Genomic DNA, 20,210 nt, shown 5'->3' with positions numbered 1-20,210 from the left:
TAATAAAGTTTTACAAAATTTGAAATATTTCGTCACACATACACACGTACTCTCTCACACACACACATAAATATCTTTTACAAATGGCAATCATGCTCGAATTATGTTCTTCCTTTGAGTAGTTAGCGCAATTAAAACACTTTGTACTAGTTGATTCACATGTTCAGTAATAATAATTTATCATAAATTATTTATTAATTTTTTTTTCATGATAATTAATTTTTTATCTTTGGTTTTTAAATGTACAATGCTAATAATGATATTTAAGTCTAAAATGCCACAAAATTAATTTCTTATCATTAACATTCCCAAACAAGTATTTGTTATCTAATGGGTATTAATTTATTATCCATATATTGTCTCAATTATTTGCTTCACAACATTTGAGCTACTTTTATTAACCAAATCAATATACGTTTGCCTCTATCATCAATAAAAAAAATCATTTAATATATTCAAAGTTCTACACAATTTTATAAAATAAAAAATAATAATTTATAATAAAAAATAAATATCATTTATGAAAATAATTTGTTAAATAGATTTACCTAAAAAACATGTCAGTAACAAATTCTCCACAACATTAGCAAAGATAAAAGGTGGGTAATGTTCTTTTACCGTGTGTATTGGGTCATTTCGATCTCTAGAATAGATGAATGTGTTAAGTTATGATACAATAGGATCATAGTTCATAGATATACACACAAAAAGTAACAAAGATGAACAATGGTGCTAAGAGGGCTACACTGCCATCAAATCTCAACATTAAGGATAAGCATACACCCCAATCCATTGCCAACAAAGCACCATTATCCCCCAAGCAACCATTTTTCATTGGTAACAAATGATATTTATTTATTTATTTTTTTTGTTAATTTCACCTTTTTTTTTTTGCATTTTCACACAAAGAAATTTTTTAGGTGTTGCTGGTGGAACTGCATCTGGAAAAACAACTGTATGTAACATGATAAATACACAACTTCATGATCGACGTGTTGTCCTCATTACACAAGTAAATAATTCTCTATAATATGTACTCTTTATATTGACATGATTAGTGTTTTTTGTCTTGTATTTTGTTGAATAGATGTAACATATTCAATTACGTTTGAAAAACTTTTTTTTATAAAATAATTGTTGGATTAATTTTCTTACTTATTTAATTTCTTATGTTTAAAGGACTCATTTTATTACTCATTAAGTGACGAGACACTACAAAAAGTTAATGAGTACAATTTTGATCATCCTGGTAAGTATATAATGAATGATTGTTCAAATTTTGTCTAGCTTATGAAAGGAAAACTTTCATGTAGAACTAGTTTGAAAATCTAATCCAAAATGAGAATAACTAACCCTTTTTTGAATTTTCAGATGCCTTTGATACAAAACTTATGCTTTCAACAATGGAGAAATTAAAATGTGGACAACCTGTCACTGTACCAAATTATGATTTGAACACCCATAAGAGAATTGAACCTGGACGCCAGGTACTAACATGAATTTCAGAAATCAAGAATATCACATGAGATTTTGGGAGAAATTCAAGATATTTTAATAGTTATTAGTTGGGGTTGAGGTTGAGGTCATAGTTTTACTAAAGTATTTGATGCTGGTAAGCTTGTGTTTGTCCTTATTGCTATAATATTAGTGAATAATTTTATTTCTTAACGAGATTGACCATCTATTAAAAGTAATCATGCTATGGAAATAACTTGATTCTGATACATCATAATATATATATGTCATTACATATATTACAATTTATAAAAACTTCATCTCTTTTAGAAGTATTCAATTGGTTGATTACATTTTTTTTTTGGTCACTTGTAGGTTCACCCTGAAGATGTCATAATATTAGAAGGGATTTTAGTTCTTCATGATTCTGGTGTTCGTAATCTTTTGAACATGAAGATCTTTGTTGATGAAGGTTATATGTCTGATTCCTCACATATCCATACACACAATAAATGAAAAAGAAAACAATAGTATATGATTTAAAAAGATGTATCATTGATCATAAACACATTAGTAGTATCACAAACTTTCTTGTCAAGCTTCAATAAATATAATGATAGTTTTTTTTGGCTTATACAAAAGAACATGTTGAGGGTTTAAAAATCCATTTTATATCTCTCTTACTCCAATGTAGAAATATTGTAGCATCATAAATTTAGAGAAAAAACAATGTTTCATAATCATATATTTATTATCCTGGTTCAAATTTCTATACAGCTTGAAAATATGTGAATTTGTTAATGTTTTTCGATATAATTTATTTATTTTCCCATTTTCTATTTCATGATATCCTTTAACAATGTGTTTCGAATCTCATAGCAAATGTCTTTTTGGCATGTGAATGTGCAGAGAGAGTGCATATGTACGTTTTGGACATAGTTCCAAACAAGCACCAAATTATTAAATCATGAAAACCCAATAGGGTCAATGTAGTGATGAGAGGTTTGATAGCTTGCACGATGTCTTAGGTTTTAATTCAAGTGACTCCATTGTGCACATACAAAATATTGAATTAAATCAATAAACATTATATTCAATATTATTAGTACAAATGTAGAGTTAAAAATTAAGACTAGTAATTTTTAAGTAATGCAGATTCTGATGTACGCCTTGCACGAAGGATGCAACGTCTTGCTATTGAACGTAGGAGGAATATTGCGGATGTTCTAGACCAAGTTAGTAAACTTATTCCTTATTTTTCTTTAATTACAATCATTTTTAGATACCAATCCTTTAGATGCATTTTTAAAATGTGACATACTTATTATATTGACCACCTTCTTCATTTCAATTTATTGGTAATCGATCAAACATACTAAAGCAAATAATGATATGAGAGCAAACAAAACTATAAAAAAATGGGATTGAAACTTTTTTCTCTACCTTTGATTTAGGTAGTGTTTTTTATCAATCATTTTTTTCTATGGAATTTGATCATATAATTGTGAAGGGTGAATAAAGTTAAATTAAAAATATAAAAACACCAATCTAAAATATTGAATTTATAACCTACATGAATTGATAATTCATTTTATTGATTCTTGTAATTTTTTTAAGCGTATAAAATTGTTTATGAATGTTTTTTTGACTAATTATAAAAATGACTATACAGTATTGCAGATTCGTAAAGCCTAGTTTTGAAGAATTTGTATTGCCAACTAAAAAGTATGCTGATATTATCATCCCGACTGGAGGAGACAATCATGTTGCCATTGACTTAATTGTACAAAACATACGTATGAAGCTTGGCCAACATGATTTATGTAAAATATATCCTAATGTTTTTGTTATATTTTCCACATTTCAGGTAAAGTTTTTATAGTTTGAAGTTTTCTTGTTATATAAATGTAATGTAGATAAAACTTAGGATTGATAATGGTAATGAATCTAAATTACTATGTGTTTGTACTCAGATAAAAGGAATGCATACTCTCATTCGTGATGCTAAGGCAACAAAGCATGACTTTGTCTTTTACTCAGATCGTCTTATTAGACTGGTATACAAGTTTATGTGAGTAGAAAAATATTGTTAAAAATGATCATGAATGTGAAGAATGATGACATTGTGTGGAATTTCAAGGTTGTTGAGCATGGACTAGGCCACCTTCCTTTCACTGAAAAACAAGTAATAACACCAACAGGTAACTTTATTATAACAAATGTGTGGGTATATTGTCATGCATTTGTGAGAGATTACATTGTTTAAGAGTAAAAGAAAGTTTTTACTTTTGTACAAATTGAATATGTATTATCATAGTTTTGTGGGTCATTTATCTATTCACTAGTGAAAAAAAAGTTTTTAAAATCGGTTATTTTACTTTTAAAATCGGTTTCGTAATCGATTTTAAAAGAGTCGATTTTAAAAGTTAGACTTTTAAAATCGGTTATTTAACCGATTTTAAAAGTATACTTTTAAAATCGTTTGTTTTATAACCGATTTTAAAAGTAAACTTTTAAAATCGGTTGTTTTATAACCGATCTTAAAAGTGCTAGTTAAGAAAAAAAAAATCTGGAACGGGCCGTTCCAAAACCGGAACGGGCCGTTCCAGATTGTAAAAACACGAATTAAAGTACGTAACTCAGAACGGTCCGTTCTCCTTTCAGTACGGGTCGTACTGCAAGGAGTACGTGTCGTTCTCCTAGAAGAACAGGACGTACTCCATGCAGTACGGCCCGTACTGAAAGATTACAATGTTATAGTTGATGTGATACATATTCAACAATAAATTATAATAATTTTTTCTTAATTATGAATCAATATCTTTATTCAATTATTTTACACTAGTAACTTGATCATTCCATCAACATTTATAAGTATTCTTAATTATACTAACATTATAATATTTTTTCTTTAATCTCGCATCAATATCTTTAGTCAACTACTTTACACTAGTAGCTTGACCATTACATCAAAATACTTAATGTACTCTTAATTACACCATATGGTAGTAGGGGTTTACCTATATAATCACTTTGAAACTTACATTACTTTAATAGAACTATGATTCTTTTATAAATATATATTAATACACCCTTCACCACTTAAGTCATTAGAGAATATATTGAAATTAGTTATTTAATTTCATTAGAATGTCTACCTATAATATACTTTCTAATATTTTCAATAAATGGTTTAAGTGTTGGTTTGTTCTTTGGTTGCAGGATCTGTATACTCTGGTGTAGTTTTCTGTAGTAGATTGTGTGGAGTTTCCGTCATTAGAAGGTATAAAATTTTAGGATTTCTATCACATTGCAGAATAAAAGATTTTGCGTAATATAATAATTTGATTTGATTCCATAAATATATTATCAATAAAGACTTCTTGAATTTTAGTTTAGAACTTGATTTATAATGTTGGAACTCTACCTTGAAATGCCAAAGGTCAAAGTATAATGCCCAATTGGACACAAGAATTTGATAATGTTATCCACCAAAGTAAAAATAATTTTTTTCTCCCACAAGTGCATCTTATTCTTCTTTGAATTATACCTTGGCAAATATTATTCATTAGTTGTGTTGTATGCTTTACAATTTTCTCCCTTAATTTTTTGGTGTTTAAAACATACTACCTAAACTTGTTTATTAACAATTTTTATTTTAATTACTCTTCCCTTCCAACTTTAACATTAGTGGAGAAAGCATGGAAAATGCATTGAGAGCATGTTGTAAGGGAATCAAAATTGGCAAAATCCTTATCCATGGACATGGTACTAATGGTCGACAGGTTAGTAGAGGCCAACATTATTCCACTTGCATTTTCTTATTCTTTCAACACATAGCTTGGGGTGATTATATCATAATCTCAAAATGTGACAAAAAAAATATAAAAGCTTGAGGAAAAAGAATGAATTATGTTTTGTTATCATTAAAAACAATTTGACATTTCACAATATTTTGTTCAAAAGACACATTTAAAAGACTATGCAAAGAAATGTTAGGCTTAAAGCATATATATATATATATATATATATATATATATATATATATATATATATATATATATATATATATATATATATTGCCTTAGAACCAATATGATACAACAAAAAGAACAATGAAAAAATATCTTTGATTTTTATAAAAGCACTTCATAATTTGTCTTTCTTTGTTCAACAATAGAGGAATGTTCAACAATCTTAAGATGAAACAATTTTCACACTATTTATATACAATTATATGACAACGAAATCTACAAAATGTTATCTTCTATGGTTTTAAGATGATCCTTACGAGGCTTTATGATCCTATTTGGAAGAGCTTATAAAGTACTTATTTAGACTTAATTTATGCTATAATTTCTTGTGAGATTCAAGAATGTTTACGAAAACTTATAAAAATATCTTATGCTTGATCCATGAGATGGTTCAACCTATATTTATAAGTTTTCCAAAATATTCCCTCCAGTCTCATATATAAGCAAATATATTATATACAAGGAGTGTTTATTATGAGAATGACATTTTTATATAAGAATGATAATGCATAATCTCAACTTTTAAATTGAAATAGACGACTTAGATTAAAATATTATAAATAAAGTTAACATGTACTGCCACCATCAATTTCTTTTATTATTGTTGTATTCACTACCATCATTGGAATTGTCATCACCATTGTTGTCACTACTACCATTGTTGTCGCTGTAACGACTTAACAGGTCACTACACTTATAATTTAACAACAACAAAAACTTCACAACAAAAAACATAATAGCAACTAACCTAAGGTTATCATGTAATAGTTCTTTGATATTCATATGATTGTGTGTGTCAATGTAGAAAAACATAAAACAAAACTAGCCTATAGACTAAAAACATAATTCCCCTTAAAAGGTTACAATTATCCTATCTATACATATACAATTGATAAATATCTATATCAAAAGAAATTGAAAAATAAAAATTCTTAAGCGCTAGTCAAGCACTCTACAAATAGGCTATATCAGAATAGTTTCACCACAAAACACCATCATTTGTGGGCTCGCCCTCCACCTAATCTTGACCTGCTCTTACATGATCATCACAATCCAACACATGGGAAAACAAAGGTAACTTTGTGTAACAAGAATTCATTATATATAATAAAAAAAATCAACAATCTATATTAGCTACACAAAAAATACAACTTTCAACATATAAATTTCATAGAAATACAACACATCAACAAAGTTATACAACTTAAAAACTTTATAACAACTCAGCAACAGAGGCATGCAACTTAATAAACATAGAAATACATTTAAACACCACAACAAACAACTTAGAAACATAATAATCAACACAACATCTCTATATGTTGTCACGCATTTCAACTAAGGAGATCTCCAATAACACAATTGAGTATTTTCAGTGGTTTGACCTTATCAAACCAACAACACAATAAGACCTTTCTTTTTTGGGTCAAAATAACTCTGGTTTGGCTATCAAGCCATATCCAACTCATAATGTTTTCCCAATTATCACTATTTAAACTAGGAAAGTTCAGTATTATTGTTAAAAATAGAACAACTTGAGTATCATCCTATCATGACATTAGTATGCATAAACTAAACTTATATGAAATGAACTTGTTAGTACCCTCCTAATATTGTACACCTTTCTAGCATTCAATTAGGGATTTTGGTCACCAACCTTATGTCTTTCTTATTGGCCACTTCACCATACAAGATGGCTCGACCTTGCCTCATATTGTGTCCACTAAGAACCTATAGGAGACATATTTTCAAAACAACTCTCCCTTTCAAGGGTCAACTCTCTTTTTGAAGGCTTTTCATCTTTGAACTCTTAGAGCACCAAATAACATATTCTCATAATGGGATAAAACATTTATTTTACCATCACAAAAAGAAAATATTTTATTGCAGTTTCTCATAATGGAATCTTTTAACTCAAAAAATAACTCACTCTACTCTGGTTCTAAGTCTAACTCACAATATAGAAAACCATATAATGCATTTATAACATTCTACAATATTTCAAATTATAGCTCAAGTAATTTCATCATATTCAACACATTTCACTAAATCATCACATGAATCATCACCAACTTAATAACACAAATTTAATTACTCCTTAAGTTTTTCATCATTTAGCAACACACAACACATCACATTAAAATCTACACAAAAATTAATACCGCAAAACTTAAAGGGTAAAAACAACACAAAAGTCAAAATAGGACTTTTGTTGAGGCAAGGGTAGCCATATTGAGGATATTGAGCCCTAAACCCTTTTAGGGCTTGTTGTTGAGTGAGCCATTCTCGCCTACCAAGAAAATCTCCCTATGGCTTTTCTCGTTGGGTAAGCTAAACTTGTTATGGTCCACTTGTTGAGCAGCCACAACTTGTTTAGCAAGCTGAGACCTTTATAGTTCTTTTCGCTAGGCAAACTCTGACTCACTGAGCGAGCCCTCCATTAGGGCCACACATAGATTCATTTTCTTGTTGAGTGACACTCTCACCACAAAGTAAGAAAATGATTTCTAGGTAGCAGTTCTTCATCTATGCATGCATGTTGGGTGAGTTTTTTTATTCTTGCTAAGCAAGAACATGAAGTTCCACCATGGAACTCACCTTCACTTTACTTTTCTAGCCATCAAACACCTTCCTCGACACATGCACTCCATAAAACACATTATTTGAACCTCAATAAACTAAAAAACTACTAGAATAACAAGAAACAACAACAATCAAACTCAAATCAACTCACCCTTAATTTTCTTCAACACCAAAAACCCCAACACCTAGACTTCATCAACAAAATCAACTCTAATTACAACCAATGGGCAAGAGAACACAAAAGTTGACGCTAGCAACACAAGAGTAAAAAAATACAAGATTCTCTTATCTTGATTGCTTCAAAATCTAAGAAACTCAAGAGGAAAAGGGAGAATCACAAACTTTTGAGTAGTGACTTTTTTCTTCAATTCTAAGCTCCTTAGCTTGAATCTTGATTTCTACTATGCAAACTAGGAATCATGGGAAGGAAAATAAACTCCTGGCAAAATCAAATCGAAGAAAAGACTTCTCTGACTCTAGAGTGTCTCTCTCTAACTTCTCTCTAAACTCTTAAAGAACATGTTCATGTTTTTCCTAAGATCTTATATATTTTCTCCCATTCTTGATCAACTTTGACTTCAACTCTAAACAACTTAACTCATCCCTCATAGTTCATAACACAACATTCCAACTTAAAACATCACAAATTACCAAACAACATATATCATGCAAAGAAACAAAACATATAGTATTACAATTGCCACTATCAATGGTCGTGATGCAACAATAGTGGTGGTGGTGGTGGTAGCAGTGGTGGTGGTTCTGACAGTGGTGATGGAGGCAACGATTATCAAAGAGTGAGTGAGTAACAAATTTGGAAGATTAATCTGATAAGTGAGAGACACAATATATTTTAATGAGTGTTTTAATCACAACCTTTTATATTAATCTGATGGTTGAGAGTAATAGTTCTTATTCTTGTATAAAAATGTCATTCTCATTGTATACACCCTATATATATATATATATATATATATATATATATATATAGATAGATAGATATAGAAAGAGAGAGAAAGAGAGAGAGAGTTAATTAGTATCATTTACTTACACTAATTTCATTTAAAAAAAAAAAAATTTCCAAAACTACCCTTCATTATAATTTGATAATTAAGAAGAAAAATGAGTCATTCAAAATATAACCTCAATCAAATAAAAAATATTATGGTGATGATAACATTTAATAAGATTAAATTAATTAAAATTTATTTATATGTAAGATAAATATTAGTTTTTTTAATTTTATTTAAGATTGGAGAAAGTAGCGTAAATAGTTGATGAGAAACTTACACTAAGTCTTATATGTGAATCTAGCCTACAAGCCAAAACTTATGGAACATGCATTTTTTTTGTTTCCCCAAATTTATCGAAACTCTCTTACACGCATATATAATAAATAAAATGAAATGATATGTGTAATATTTTTAATACATGAACAAAATAATATAATATTTATTTATTTTCACAAAATAAGTTATAATTATTTGTTATCTTAATTATGTTTTTAGTCTTCTAAATTTGGGATATAATTTTTGTTGTCTCAGATTTAAAACTTATATTTTTAGTTCTAAAATAAAAAAATTAAAATCCTAAACCCTCAAATTTAAAATACATATTTTTAGTCCTTAAAATTTCAAGAAAATATTTTTTTTTAATTACTAATATCATAATTTATAGTGACAAACTGATAAGACTAAAATAATAATTTTATTATATATTTTGAAACATAAAGTTAATATACTTTTTTAAAAATTAAAAAAATTAAAAATATAAGTTTTAAATTTGAAGGAAAAAAATATATCCTAAATTTAAGAAACTAAAAACATATTTTTACAATGATTTACTATTGTTTATATACTTATAGTTATTATATATGTGAAAGGTAAATTTTTACGCTTATGTCATGATTTTATGATAAAAAGAGGTTTTAATTATGATAAAGATAGGTATATATGATAAATTTTTTTGTTGAACTAATTTTACATTTTTTAAATTTATTACTGATAGGTGTGTGATGATTTTTTTTATGAAACTAATTTTTCAATTAATTAGTGTATATGTACATTAATTTTTTTAATTTTTTTAAAGCTACTGAAATTTTTTATTTTTCAACAATTAAAAATAAGTAAAAGGTGACTGTTGTTTTTTATTTTCAATATTTTGTGATATTTATAATTAATATTTTAGTGTTTGCAATTAATAAACATATTATTTATATAATACTAGTAGGATCGAAATATTTCGTACTTCTATTAAAAATAAAATCAAAATGAGATTAAATAATAAAAATATGTTGGTTTAACTAGTATTGTAGTTGTCTCAAAGTATTGAGTTCAAATCTTGGATTTGATAATAATTTTATTTTTTTAATAAAAAGGTATAGTGGTCTATCAAATGTACAAATCAAATTGGTTACTAAAATGGGTATCCTCTTTATATATAGTATAAATAATTAAAATTTATAATAAATTATATATATATATATATATATATTATATTTAAAATTAGTATACATAAATATTTTTAAACATATAAATTACATTTTACATTTATGAAAAATAATTTGTATTGTAATAAAAAAATATTTTTAATTAGTTATTAATAATTTATTTTAATGTTTTAATATTTAGTTCATAAATAATTATGATAAATAAAAATCAAATTAGATAAGAAATTAGATAAATTCTTTTGTTGAAGAAAAATCTCTAAAAATACTCTCATGTAAGATAAAGGTTCATGTATTTAATTTATAGGGATTGATTTTAGTATATTAATGACTTAGTTAATTTTAAATTATTGATTTTATTTTTAATAATGATTATTCTTATTTTTAACTTTTAAAAAATGAGATAATACTAACATAATTATTTATCCAAACACCTAATGATTAAAACATGCACTCACACACATATATCTAAACACTTTAAAATTATGTGAAGACTTTCAACAAATATATCCAAACAAAAATAACTTAGTAATACATATAACATAAACTCGTGTATAATGAGAATTTATTTAAAAAAGATCTCATTTTTCAAATAAACAAATATCTTTTAGATAGATAAATTTCACCTTTTAATCCCTTAATATATATATATATATATATATATATATATATATATATATATATATATATATATATATATATATATATATATATATAAAACACAAAACATTCGTATTCATCTAATTACTTTGAATATATATACTAAAACTAAAACTATAAGGTTTGAATCATCTTTTTTCTTAACACTATGATGCAGTTAATCTATGAGAAGCTACCATCAGACATTGCAAGTCGTCATGTGTTGCTACTCGATCCAGTTTTGGCCACAGGTTATACAAACTATATATATATATATATATATGGGAGTATATCAATTGAGAGGAAATTTATTATGAGAGATGAGAGGGTTAAAATATAATCCTTAAATTAATCAAGTGATAGAAAATTTGGAGTTTAGTCAAGTGAGAGGAAATTAATCTAAGGGTTATATTTTAACCCTCTCATCTCTCATAATAAATTCTCTCTCACTTGATATGTTCCCTATATATATATATATATATATATATTTGCAACTCTTTATTTCCCATAATATCCCCAAGCATTTGAAAAAATAATTGACTTGGGTTCTATTTAAATAAATTATTCATAAATATTTATCAGTAAAGAAAATAAGAAGAAAAAAAACTTCTCTAATAAGTTAATATATAAAATTTTCTTATCTTAACAATTTTAAATGTTAATTTTAACTTATGTATAAAATAAGTTTAGTTTATTAGAAAAAATTATTTTTCGTTCCTCTATAACTGCTCGTGAAAAATTTAATATTACAAAGCCTTACTCTATTAGGAAAATATTTGCTTTTGTCAAAGACACTTTACAAAAACATTTTTCTAGCTAAAATTTGCAACATTTTGACTTTTCTTTTTTGAATTATTATACAATTACAAATGATAACAGAACATTATTCAAATAAATGAAAGAATTTTACTAATTTATATGAACTTTAAAACATTAATTTTCTCGTTCAATCAGAGGATTTATAAAATTTTATGTCAATTTTATATGTTATACTATAATTATATCATTTTTTATAATATTTGAAATTTTTAATATATTAATATGTTTGAATACAACTTACGAGTGTTCTTGAGAATTTTTTATTTAATTTAATTTTTTTTTTAACATAGAAACTCTAAAAAGCTCCTCTATATCTGTGGTATCACATCCATATCTTGTGTTGTAGTGTTATTTTTTAAATTTCTGCTAGTCTCTAACAACTATAATTTTATAGGTAATTCTGCTGTCAAAGCTATCTCTTTCCTTCTCAATAAAGGTGTACCAGAATCAAACATTATATTTTTGAATTTAGTAGCAGTGAGTCACTTTGATGTTGTTTTTTTAATCTCAACATTCATTTTGTTACAAAGGTGTACCAAAATCTAATAAAATTGCATGGTGCAGGCACCACAAGGAGTAAATGCAGTTTGTGAGAGATTTCCAATGTTGAAACTCGTGACATCAGAGATTGATGCATCACTGAATGAGAATTCGCATGTGATCCCTGGCTTAGGACAGTTTGATGATCGTTACTTTGCCACTGATGATTAGCACAATATGTAAATCCATAGCTGAGTTAAATCTTAGCCAACCTTGCTTCTAGTTTCCAACAAGCAATTTTAGTTTATGATAAAGTTATCACTTATCAAACTTGATGATAGAATCTATATGAACATCTAGAACTATACTTGCTGGAAAGTTGGGTTCCTTTATTTCTGGTCACTGATCTTCAATGCGATGATTTTCTTTTGTTGAGGAGCCCATTCGCCCTTTAGAAAGAAGGAACATTGTACCTATCAAAACACTCCAACGTTCAAGTTTACAAGATTACAGAATATCAGTGTATGAAGGAAAAATGTTGTGAGAGGATTAGAACAACCACAAACATGTGGGTTTTACCCCCTTTTTTATGGGTGTATGAGCCTTAACTCTAGCCCGTAATTATCAAGACATAATGGGAAATATACTATGAGAATTATGTCTTCCTTTATTACTTTGTTTAGGATTTCTCACTTGGTTACCTTATTTAGGTCACTTGGCCGGTATGCCCCAAGCCTTTGGCCAATAGGTCATTGACCGTTGCTAGGTGGAAAGTTAGGCCATGTTGAGCCTAGAGTTTATAAGAATCATGCATAAAACTATAAAAATTCAAGTGAGAGATAAAAACATTAAAACATGAACAGAAGCTTTATGTCTGTGCAATATCCATATTAACCAAACTAATAAACTTATTTTGCATCAGTGACAAATTTTATTTGGAGTTGTATAAGGTCATGGTCCATGGAGAGTAGGTTCTTTAAAATGGCCCACAAATTGAAATATCCTACTAAAGAGTTAACAGCTAGTAAAAAAAGTCAGTAATAAAGTAGTTTTTCTAACTTCTCAAAACGCTAAAGCATTATTTTTTACGAACTTTTGGAATAACCCCATGATGGTTTGTTAATCAAATTTTAGTTACAATGGTCCATAAACAATTCAAGCTTAGAAACAGGATGCAATCAATAACATTTATGCAAGATCAGTCACCATTAACAAAAAAGCAATTACTTTCAGAGACCACATGATTCTCACATCTTGCAAGCACTGCCAACCTTATTATGCCCTTGCCAATGTGCAGTAAGCAAGTAACACTTCTACTGATACATAAAACAATCAAACAAATATCCTTCCAACAAATATTTAATCATGGGTATTTTTTTTTTATTCGATTAGAAGGTGCTACTCTTTTCCACCTATATCTATAAAAGTAAAATTATAATTTTAGTAATAACTCCATGTCAAAACTAAAAACCAAATTCCGGTCATTAATTAATAACTATTTTTTTTACTTCCATCTCACTTCCACCCTAATATTCTGAAAATGAATTCTTTCTATGACATTATCATTCATGAATTCCTAATTCCTAACCATTCAATAAATTTTATTATTATATTTATTATAAAGTGGAAATTTTAAAAAAATAAATGATGAAATCATCACACTAGTTAAATTATGTTCCTGCAAGGATACACTTGAGTAATTCATCCTTAGCTTCCTGGATTCCTTTTGCGTATGGACTCAGTTTTCCATCACTAGAGTCGGTTTACTTGTAATACTTCGATCGACATTTAAGTAAGTGTTTGAATAAGAGGAATAAGAACCCGAACCAGGCGATTTTCTCTATGTCTATCGGTCTTTACTTTTGGGAGCTCGAAGTGGTGTTGCCTTTTGACGACTTTCAGATGTCGATACTCCGGATTCTAAACGTCGCTCTAACTCGGCTTCATATATGAATGGATAGGCAGCTATAGAAGCATTTAGGGTCTATGGAAATACCATTACATAGAGTCAACACTCGATCTTTTTCTCCATTTCTATTGTACTCGGTCAAACAACAATGTGAAGTAAATTTCACTAATCAGACGATCGGATGGTCCTCTCTTTAAATCATGTACTTCATCCTTCAAAGGTTTCAAGACTAGTTTCTTTAAGGTAGTGATTGAGCCCAAGGTGGGGAAAAAATATTTCTATGATCGAGGGTGCCATCTGCTTTTTTTCTTTTCACTAGACTTGGGTCCTGAAGAAGTATGATGAACAACATTTGGAGTACTTGTTTATGCCTGAGGAGATGTCGACCCTTACTTATTTGAGGACCCTTCCCCAAGAGCTTCTGACGCACCACCTTGTGTTGTTATTGAAATCCCCACGTCTACGGTTCGACCTTGAGAGTATGTATTTAGCCTCTCTTGTGCTTTATGTTCATTTTGTATTGATTCATGACTATTTGTGTGCTTGTAGGGATCATGGCTCAAAAAGGGGTAGTAGTGTTGTCGTACTGTCAAGCTCTTCACAATCGAGCTTCTACCCCAATGGGTGCGGGTGAGGGAAGCTGTAATATTTAGATGAACATAGTGCCCCACCTAGCTGAGGCATGTGACCTGTCGATTGATCGACCTCCTTTAGTTATTCAAAAGAAGAAGATAGCGGATAAAGCCAAGAAGAGGAGCTGAGAATCATCCAAAAGTAGTGACTCCCACACTAAAGGTCATGACAACGGGAATAGATGAAACAAGTTTTGGACTTCTCCATCGTTGATAACATGATTCCGCCTCTTGAAGGAAACTCTGAAATCTCACGAGGCTTCGACTATGGAGAAGTTGGCTCTAGTTATGACGACACGTTGGGAGGGAAACTCATGATGACACGTTTTTGTCTAAATAGTATTTATTCTTACATGAGTTTTCTTGAGTGTATGTGTAAAATCACAAGACAATCTTGAAATCTTTCAAGAGACTATAAGTTTTACCGATAACAAATAATTTTTGTCCGGGAAATTATTTTAAATAAAAAAAAAACATCATATTGGACATCATACGATGCACACAATCTGAATCAATGTTATATTTATTTCTCTATATAAATTCATATTATCTTTTAACAACATTGAATACTTTATTTTTTAACAGATCGAATGAAAAAACTTCCTCAAAGACATCAAAAACTTCTAAAAATGGAAAGTCAAATCCTTGCATCAAAAAGAAAGAGAAAAATTCTGAAAATCACGGAAAAGCAGATAGGAACCCTAAACCGCCGCACTACTTTGATTTAGTCACTGCTTTTCACCTTACCTAACAAAATGATGATAAGTATCTGCCAAGATCAGATAAGAGATGAACATCTTCACACAAAACATTAAATGCTTGTAATAACGACTAATTTACTCTTTCACATTCTTATAGGGATAAAAAACTAAGGAAAAGAGTACACCATAATACATGAGTTTCAACTATAATACATTTTCAAATGTGTAGTATTTCATGTCCTCAAGATTAGCTTCCCATTCAAACCCCCCTATTTATATGCTCCATTTTTCAACTATTGCATCATTACCATAAGTGAACCGAAAAAGTGTCTCTTTTATAGTAGACTTAGGGGTGCACCTATATGTTCATAACACTTTTGGCAACTACTCGACACAAGCATTTTTTGTCAAACCCAAGAACATTTTAATTTTGTGAGAATACTTTATATGATGACTCTACTTGTCCATTAGACTGAGGGTGTTCTATCAAAGTCACCTTGTGTTTTATCCCCAAAGTTTTTAAAAGTTCATTCAATGTTTTATCTATAAATTAAAGTCTATTGTCAATAATTATAACAGAAGGGATCATTACAAAAAATATGCAATTTAGCGATCACCAAAATAGGTCGCTAAATTGCTAAAATCGATCGCTATTTACCTTAGTGGTCGAATTTAATCGGTCGTTAAAACCCTGGTTGCTAATCTATTTAGCGACGAAAAAATTTTCGGTCGCAAAATGGTTACAATGATTTTGGTCGCTGAAGTGTATGGGACCAAATTAGTGACTGAATAAATCGATCGTTAAATATTTATTTTTTATTTTATTAAATTTTATAGACGTCTCAAATTTGGTCACTACGAACCACTCATATTTGGCCTCTTAAGGATTTTATTTCACAATTCTTAACTTTTTAGCATGTTTTGTCCTTAATTACACAATTTTTGGAAACTTCCCAGAAGGCCACTCATCCCTATATTACTCCAAGTCAAGCATGCTTAACTTTGAAGTTCTGATGAGATAAGCTACCGAAAAGCATATGCATGTTGTTAGTATAAGTAGTACAAATTAATTTATTTAAGTCATCCTCAACTATCCAATCTCATACTTATATTATCTTTGGATCCTTATCATTTTAGTGTATCCGGACCGTTATAAATATATAATAATATATATAATAATTATATTACTAATAATAATTATTATATTATATTTAATTAATCTTTATTTATATATATACTTACTTTTATAATTAAAAATCTACTTATTTCTATTTAAAATTAATTTTATGATACAATTTAAATTATTTATTATAAATTTAAAAGTTTAAGTAATAATTTATATATTTTAAAATGAGAAGGGTTATAATAACACTGGTATAACTTTTACTAAGTATTACACCGCTCAATAACTTTATATTAAATGTGAATTTTGTAAATCCAACCGTTAGATTGAAAGTTCATATCACTTTATATGTTTATATCAATTTTTGTTAAAATTGAACAAAAACTTAAAAGTAATCAAAGTGCTCATATTTTATTTAAAATGTATATATTACGTCAATTTTGTTTTACAAGAATGAAGTCTCAAATCATCTTGAATTCATATAAAATTTTGTATATATGATCTAAGAGTAAAAAACTTTCAATCTAATGGTTGAATTTATAAAATTCACATTTAATATAAAGTTATTGAGCGATGTAATACTTAGTAAAAGTTACACCGATGTTTTTATAACCCTTCTCTTTTAAAATATTATTTTTATAAATTAAATTTTAACATTTTAAATAAATTATTAATTAACTTAATATATTTATTCATCTTAAATCTAAGATATAAAATTAAAAAAATGTATTTATCCTTATTTTATTTTCTAATTATCAATCATTAATAAAATACTAATTTAAAAGCGTTCACATGAGAATCTTCAAAATTATCCTTACTAATATTTATTCTTACTACCCCAACACATGTATTGTAGTAATGAAAACTTACAAATAAATTTTATCAATTTTGGTAAAAGGGTTCACATGAGAATCTTCAAAATTATTCTTCAATAACCACAATAATAAAAATGAAACGCAGGAGTTTACAAATTGTTTTCAAAAATAATAATTACAATTCCAAATCCATATAAAAATCTATGTCCTAATTAAAAATCCTCAGCCCCGATGTCACAATATCAGAGCATCCCCATAATTCAACTGTTGGCATTCTAGATGTCACTCGTAGCCGGATCTTCCTCACCTAAAACATCCACAATTTATACGGTGAGAAAAGAAAATATCTATATGCAAAGCACATACAAACATACCACAAATGTAATCTCATCATAACTCGTTACTTAATAAAATATTTACAAGCATTTATATATATATATATATATATATATATATCATAATTTATTAATCATTCATCATCTTCACATCTCAATTCACAATTACATCAATCCATCATAATCCACATAAATCTTACAATTAACACTATGCCAAGGCCACACCACATCTGACACTAGTGATACAGGTTAATTGCTTCACTCATCCCACACCATGCCAGGGGCACGCTCGTCCTCGTAGCATCACTTACCCAAGGTTCGTCTCATCCCTGATCATTAGTGTGAGGAACCATAGTCACATTACAATCCATACAAGTCTTGAAATTAACCCTATGCCAGGGCTGCCATATTTGACATAAGTGATGCGTGTTAATTGCCTCACTCATCCCACACTATGCCAGGGGCACGCTCGTCCTTGAAGCATCACTACTCAAGGTTCGTCTCATCCCTGGTCATTAGTGTGAGGAACCACAATCACAATCATAATCATATCCACACAACATTTTATCTCATATCTCAATTTCATATTACATACACAATTCCATATCACATACACAATAGATAAGTCCAACAAAAATAAGGGTTTACTTACCCCTCTAGCAATTCACATTTAGATCATCGATTCTTATCAATTAACATAACAATAACATTCATAAATTAATAAAATAATTAATAGAATTATCAATCTAATATAATTTTAACATAAACAGTAAAATCCCCAATTATCCCAAAACCTAGCTCATAGGCACTTTTCTACAATTTCTTTCTCTCTCCCAAATCATCATTCTTACAAATTAAATATATATTTCTAATCCTCAACACATACAGAATCTAATGGTATCATTAATTCCTCAAACAGAAATAATCTAATTTTTCCAAAACCTAACTTACAGGCACTTTTCTATAATTTCGTTCTCTCTCCCAGAGCATCATTTTTACAAATAAATCATATATTCTTAGTCCTAAATATATACAGAATCAAATAAGACCAATAATTCTCCAAACAGAAATAATTATAAAATTACTCATAATCTTAAGGGACTCTTCCTCTACCCAATTCCCTCATGTAACTCTACATATAAATAATTTCTTTTCCCCCGTACCTGGATATGTAGAAGCTGAACCTACACAAGATCTGGTTGGTCTCCCTCGCTGGGTTCCCCTCGGTCTAAAGCAGAAAGTAGAGAGAAAAGAAGAGAGAGCAGAAGAAAAGAAATCAGAAAATGAGAGGTGTGCTTTTTGGGAGTGACAGAGAGCTCAATTTATAGGCATCAGGCTTCGCCGGAACAGCCCGTTCCAAATTCAGAACGGCCTGTTCTGGACCCTTAAATCATGGGTAAAAATCAAACCCAGAACGGCCCGTTCTCAAACCAGAACGGCCCGTTCTGGTGTGCATTTATTACTCACAACTGCCATAGCCCGTTCCAAGCCCGTTTCCACTTAGAGTTAAAGGCAGTTTTTAATAGTCCGGAACGGCCCGTTCCAACTTGAGAACGGCCCGTTTTGGGCTACTAACTCACATACATTTTGGTAGTTTGGAATGGCCCGTTCCAATTCCGGAACAGCCCGTTCCAAGCTACTAAATCACCCCTACATTTTTATAAAATTACCAAAATACCCTCGATTAAAATAAAATAAAAAATGAAATAAAAACTGGGGTGTTACAAATAAGATTCTAGTTAAATAATTTAAAATAATTAATTTTATCACACAGCAATAAAGAAATACTAATAGTTAAGAAAATACATTTGTACTCTTCCTATTAGAAAAAGAGAGGATGTTATAATTCTTTTTTCCCTTAAGATATCATATCTCTTCTATCAATAAAATTTAAATATAAAAATTTATTTAAAAATAAAGTTATCATAAGTTAGAAATATATAATATAAATATGGATCAAAATAAACAAGAAATTTTAAGATATTCATATACTCTAATTAAAAAAATGCCTAAAAATCCAATCGTAAAAAAACTTCTAAATATTTTTTCACATAAATAACTATTAGTATTAATTATGTAGGAGTGCATATAAATATTTTTTTATTATAAATTAATATCTTGCTCTTACAAAAAAAAAGAAAATGGGATTGATACTCAATAACAATATTATCATCACTTTTAAGCAATTTATAAATTTCTTTAAGTTTTATTTAGCGACCGAATAGAATTTTGTCACTAA

General features: G+C 28.6%; 1 protein-coding gene across 1 annotated transcript; it reads left to right on the top strand.

Moving 5' to 3' along the window:
* Positions 1 to 602: 602 nt before the first annotated feature.
* Positions 603 to 12,862, top strand: LOC109816734 (uridine kinase-like protein 5). The gene is made up of 14 exons (XM_020381822.3): positions 603 to 837; positions 921 to 1,012; positions 1,180 to 1,249; positions 1,372 to 1,487; positions 1,831 to 1,927; positions 2,611 to 2,690; positions 3,128 to 3,322; positions 3,429 to 3,512; positions 3,596 to 3,656; positions 4,678 to 4,738; positions 5,147 to 5,240; positions 11,336 to 11,408; positions 12,371 to 12,453; positions 12,541 to 12,862. Exons 1-14 carry the CDS (start codon positions 720 to 722, stop codon positions 12,685 to 12,687), a joined length of 1,371 nt encoding a protein of 456 aa, XP_020237411.3. The 5' UTR covers positions 603 to 719; the 3' UTR covers positions 12,688 to 12,862.
* Positions 12,863 to 20,210: the final 7,348 nt, after the last annotated feature.

Source organism: Cajanus cajan, chromosome 2 (assembly GCF_000230855.2).
Source record: "Cajanus cajan strain Asha chromosome 2, NIPB_CcT2T_4, whole genome shotgun sequence".
Taxonomy (NCBI): Eukaryota; Viridiplantae; Streptophyta; class Magnoliopsida; order Fabales; family Fabaceae; genus Cajanus; species Cajanus cajan.
Note: the sequence above shows the minus strand (reverse complement) of the source record. Positions and strands in the feature narration are given on the sequence as shown.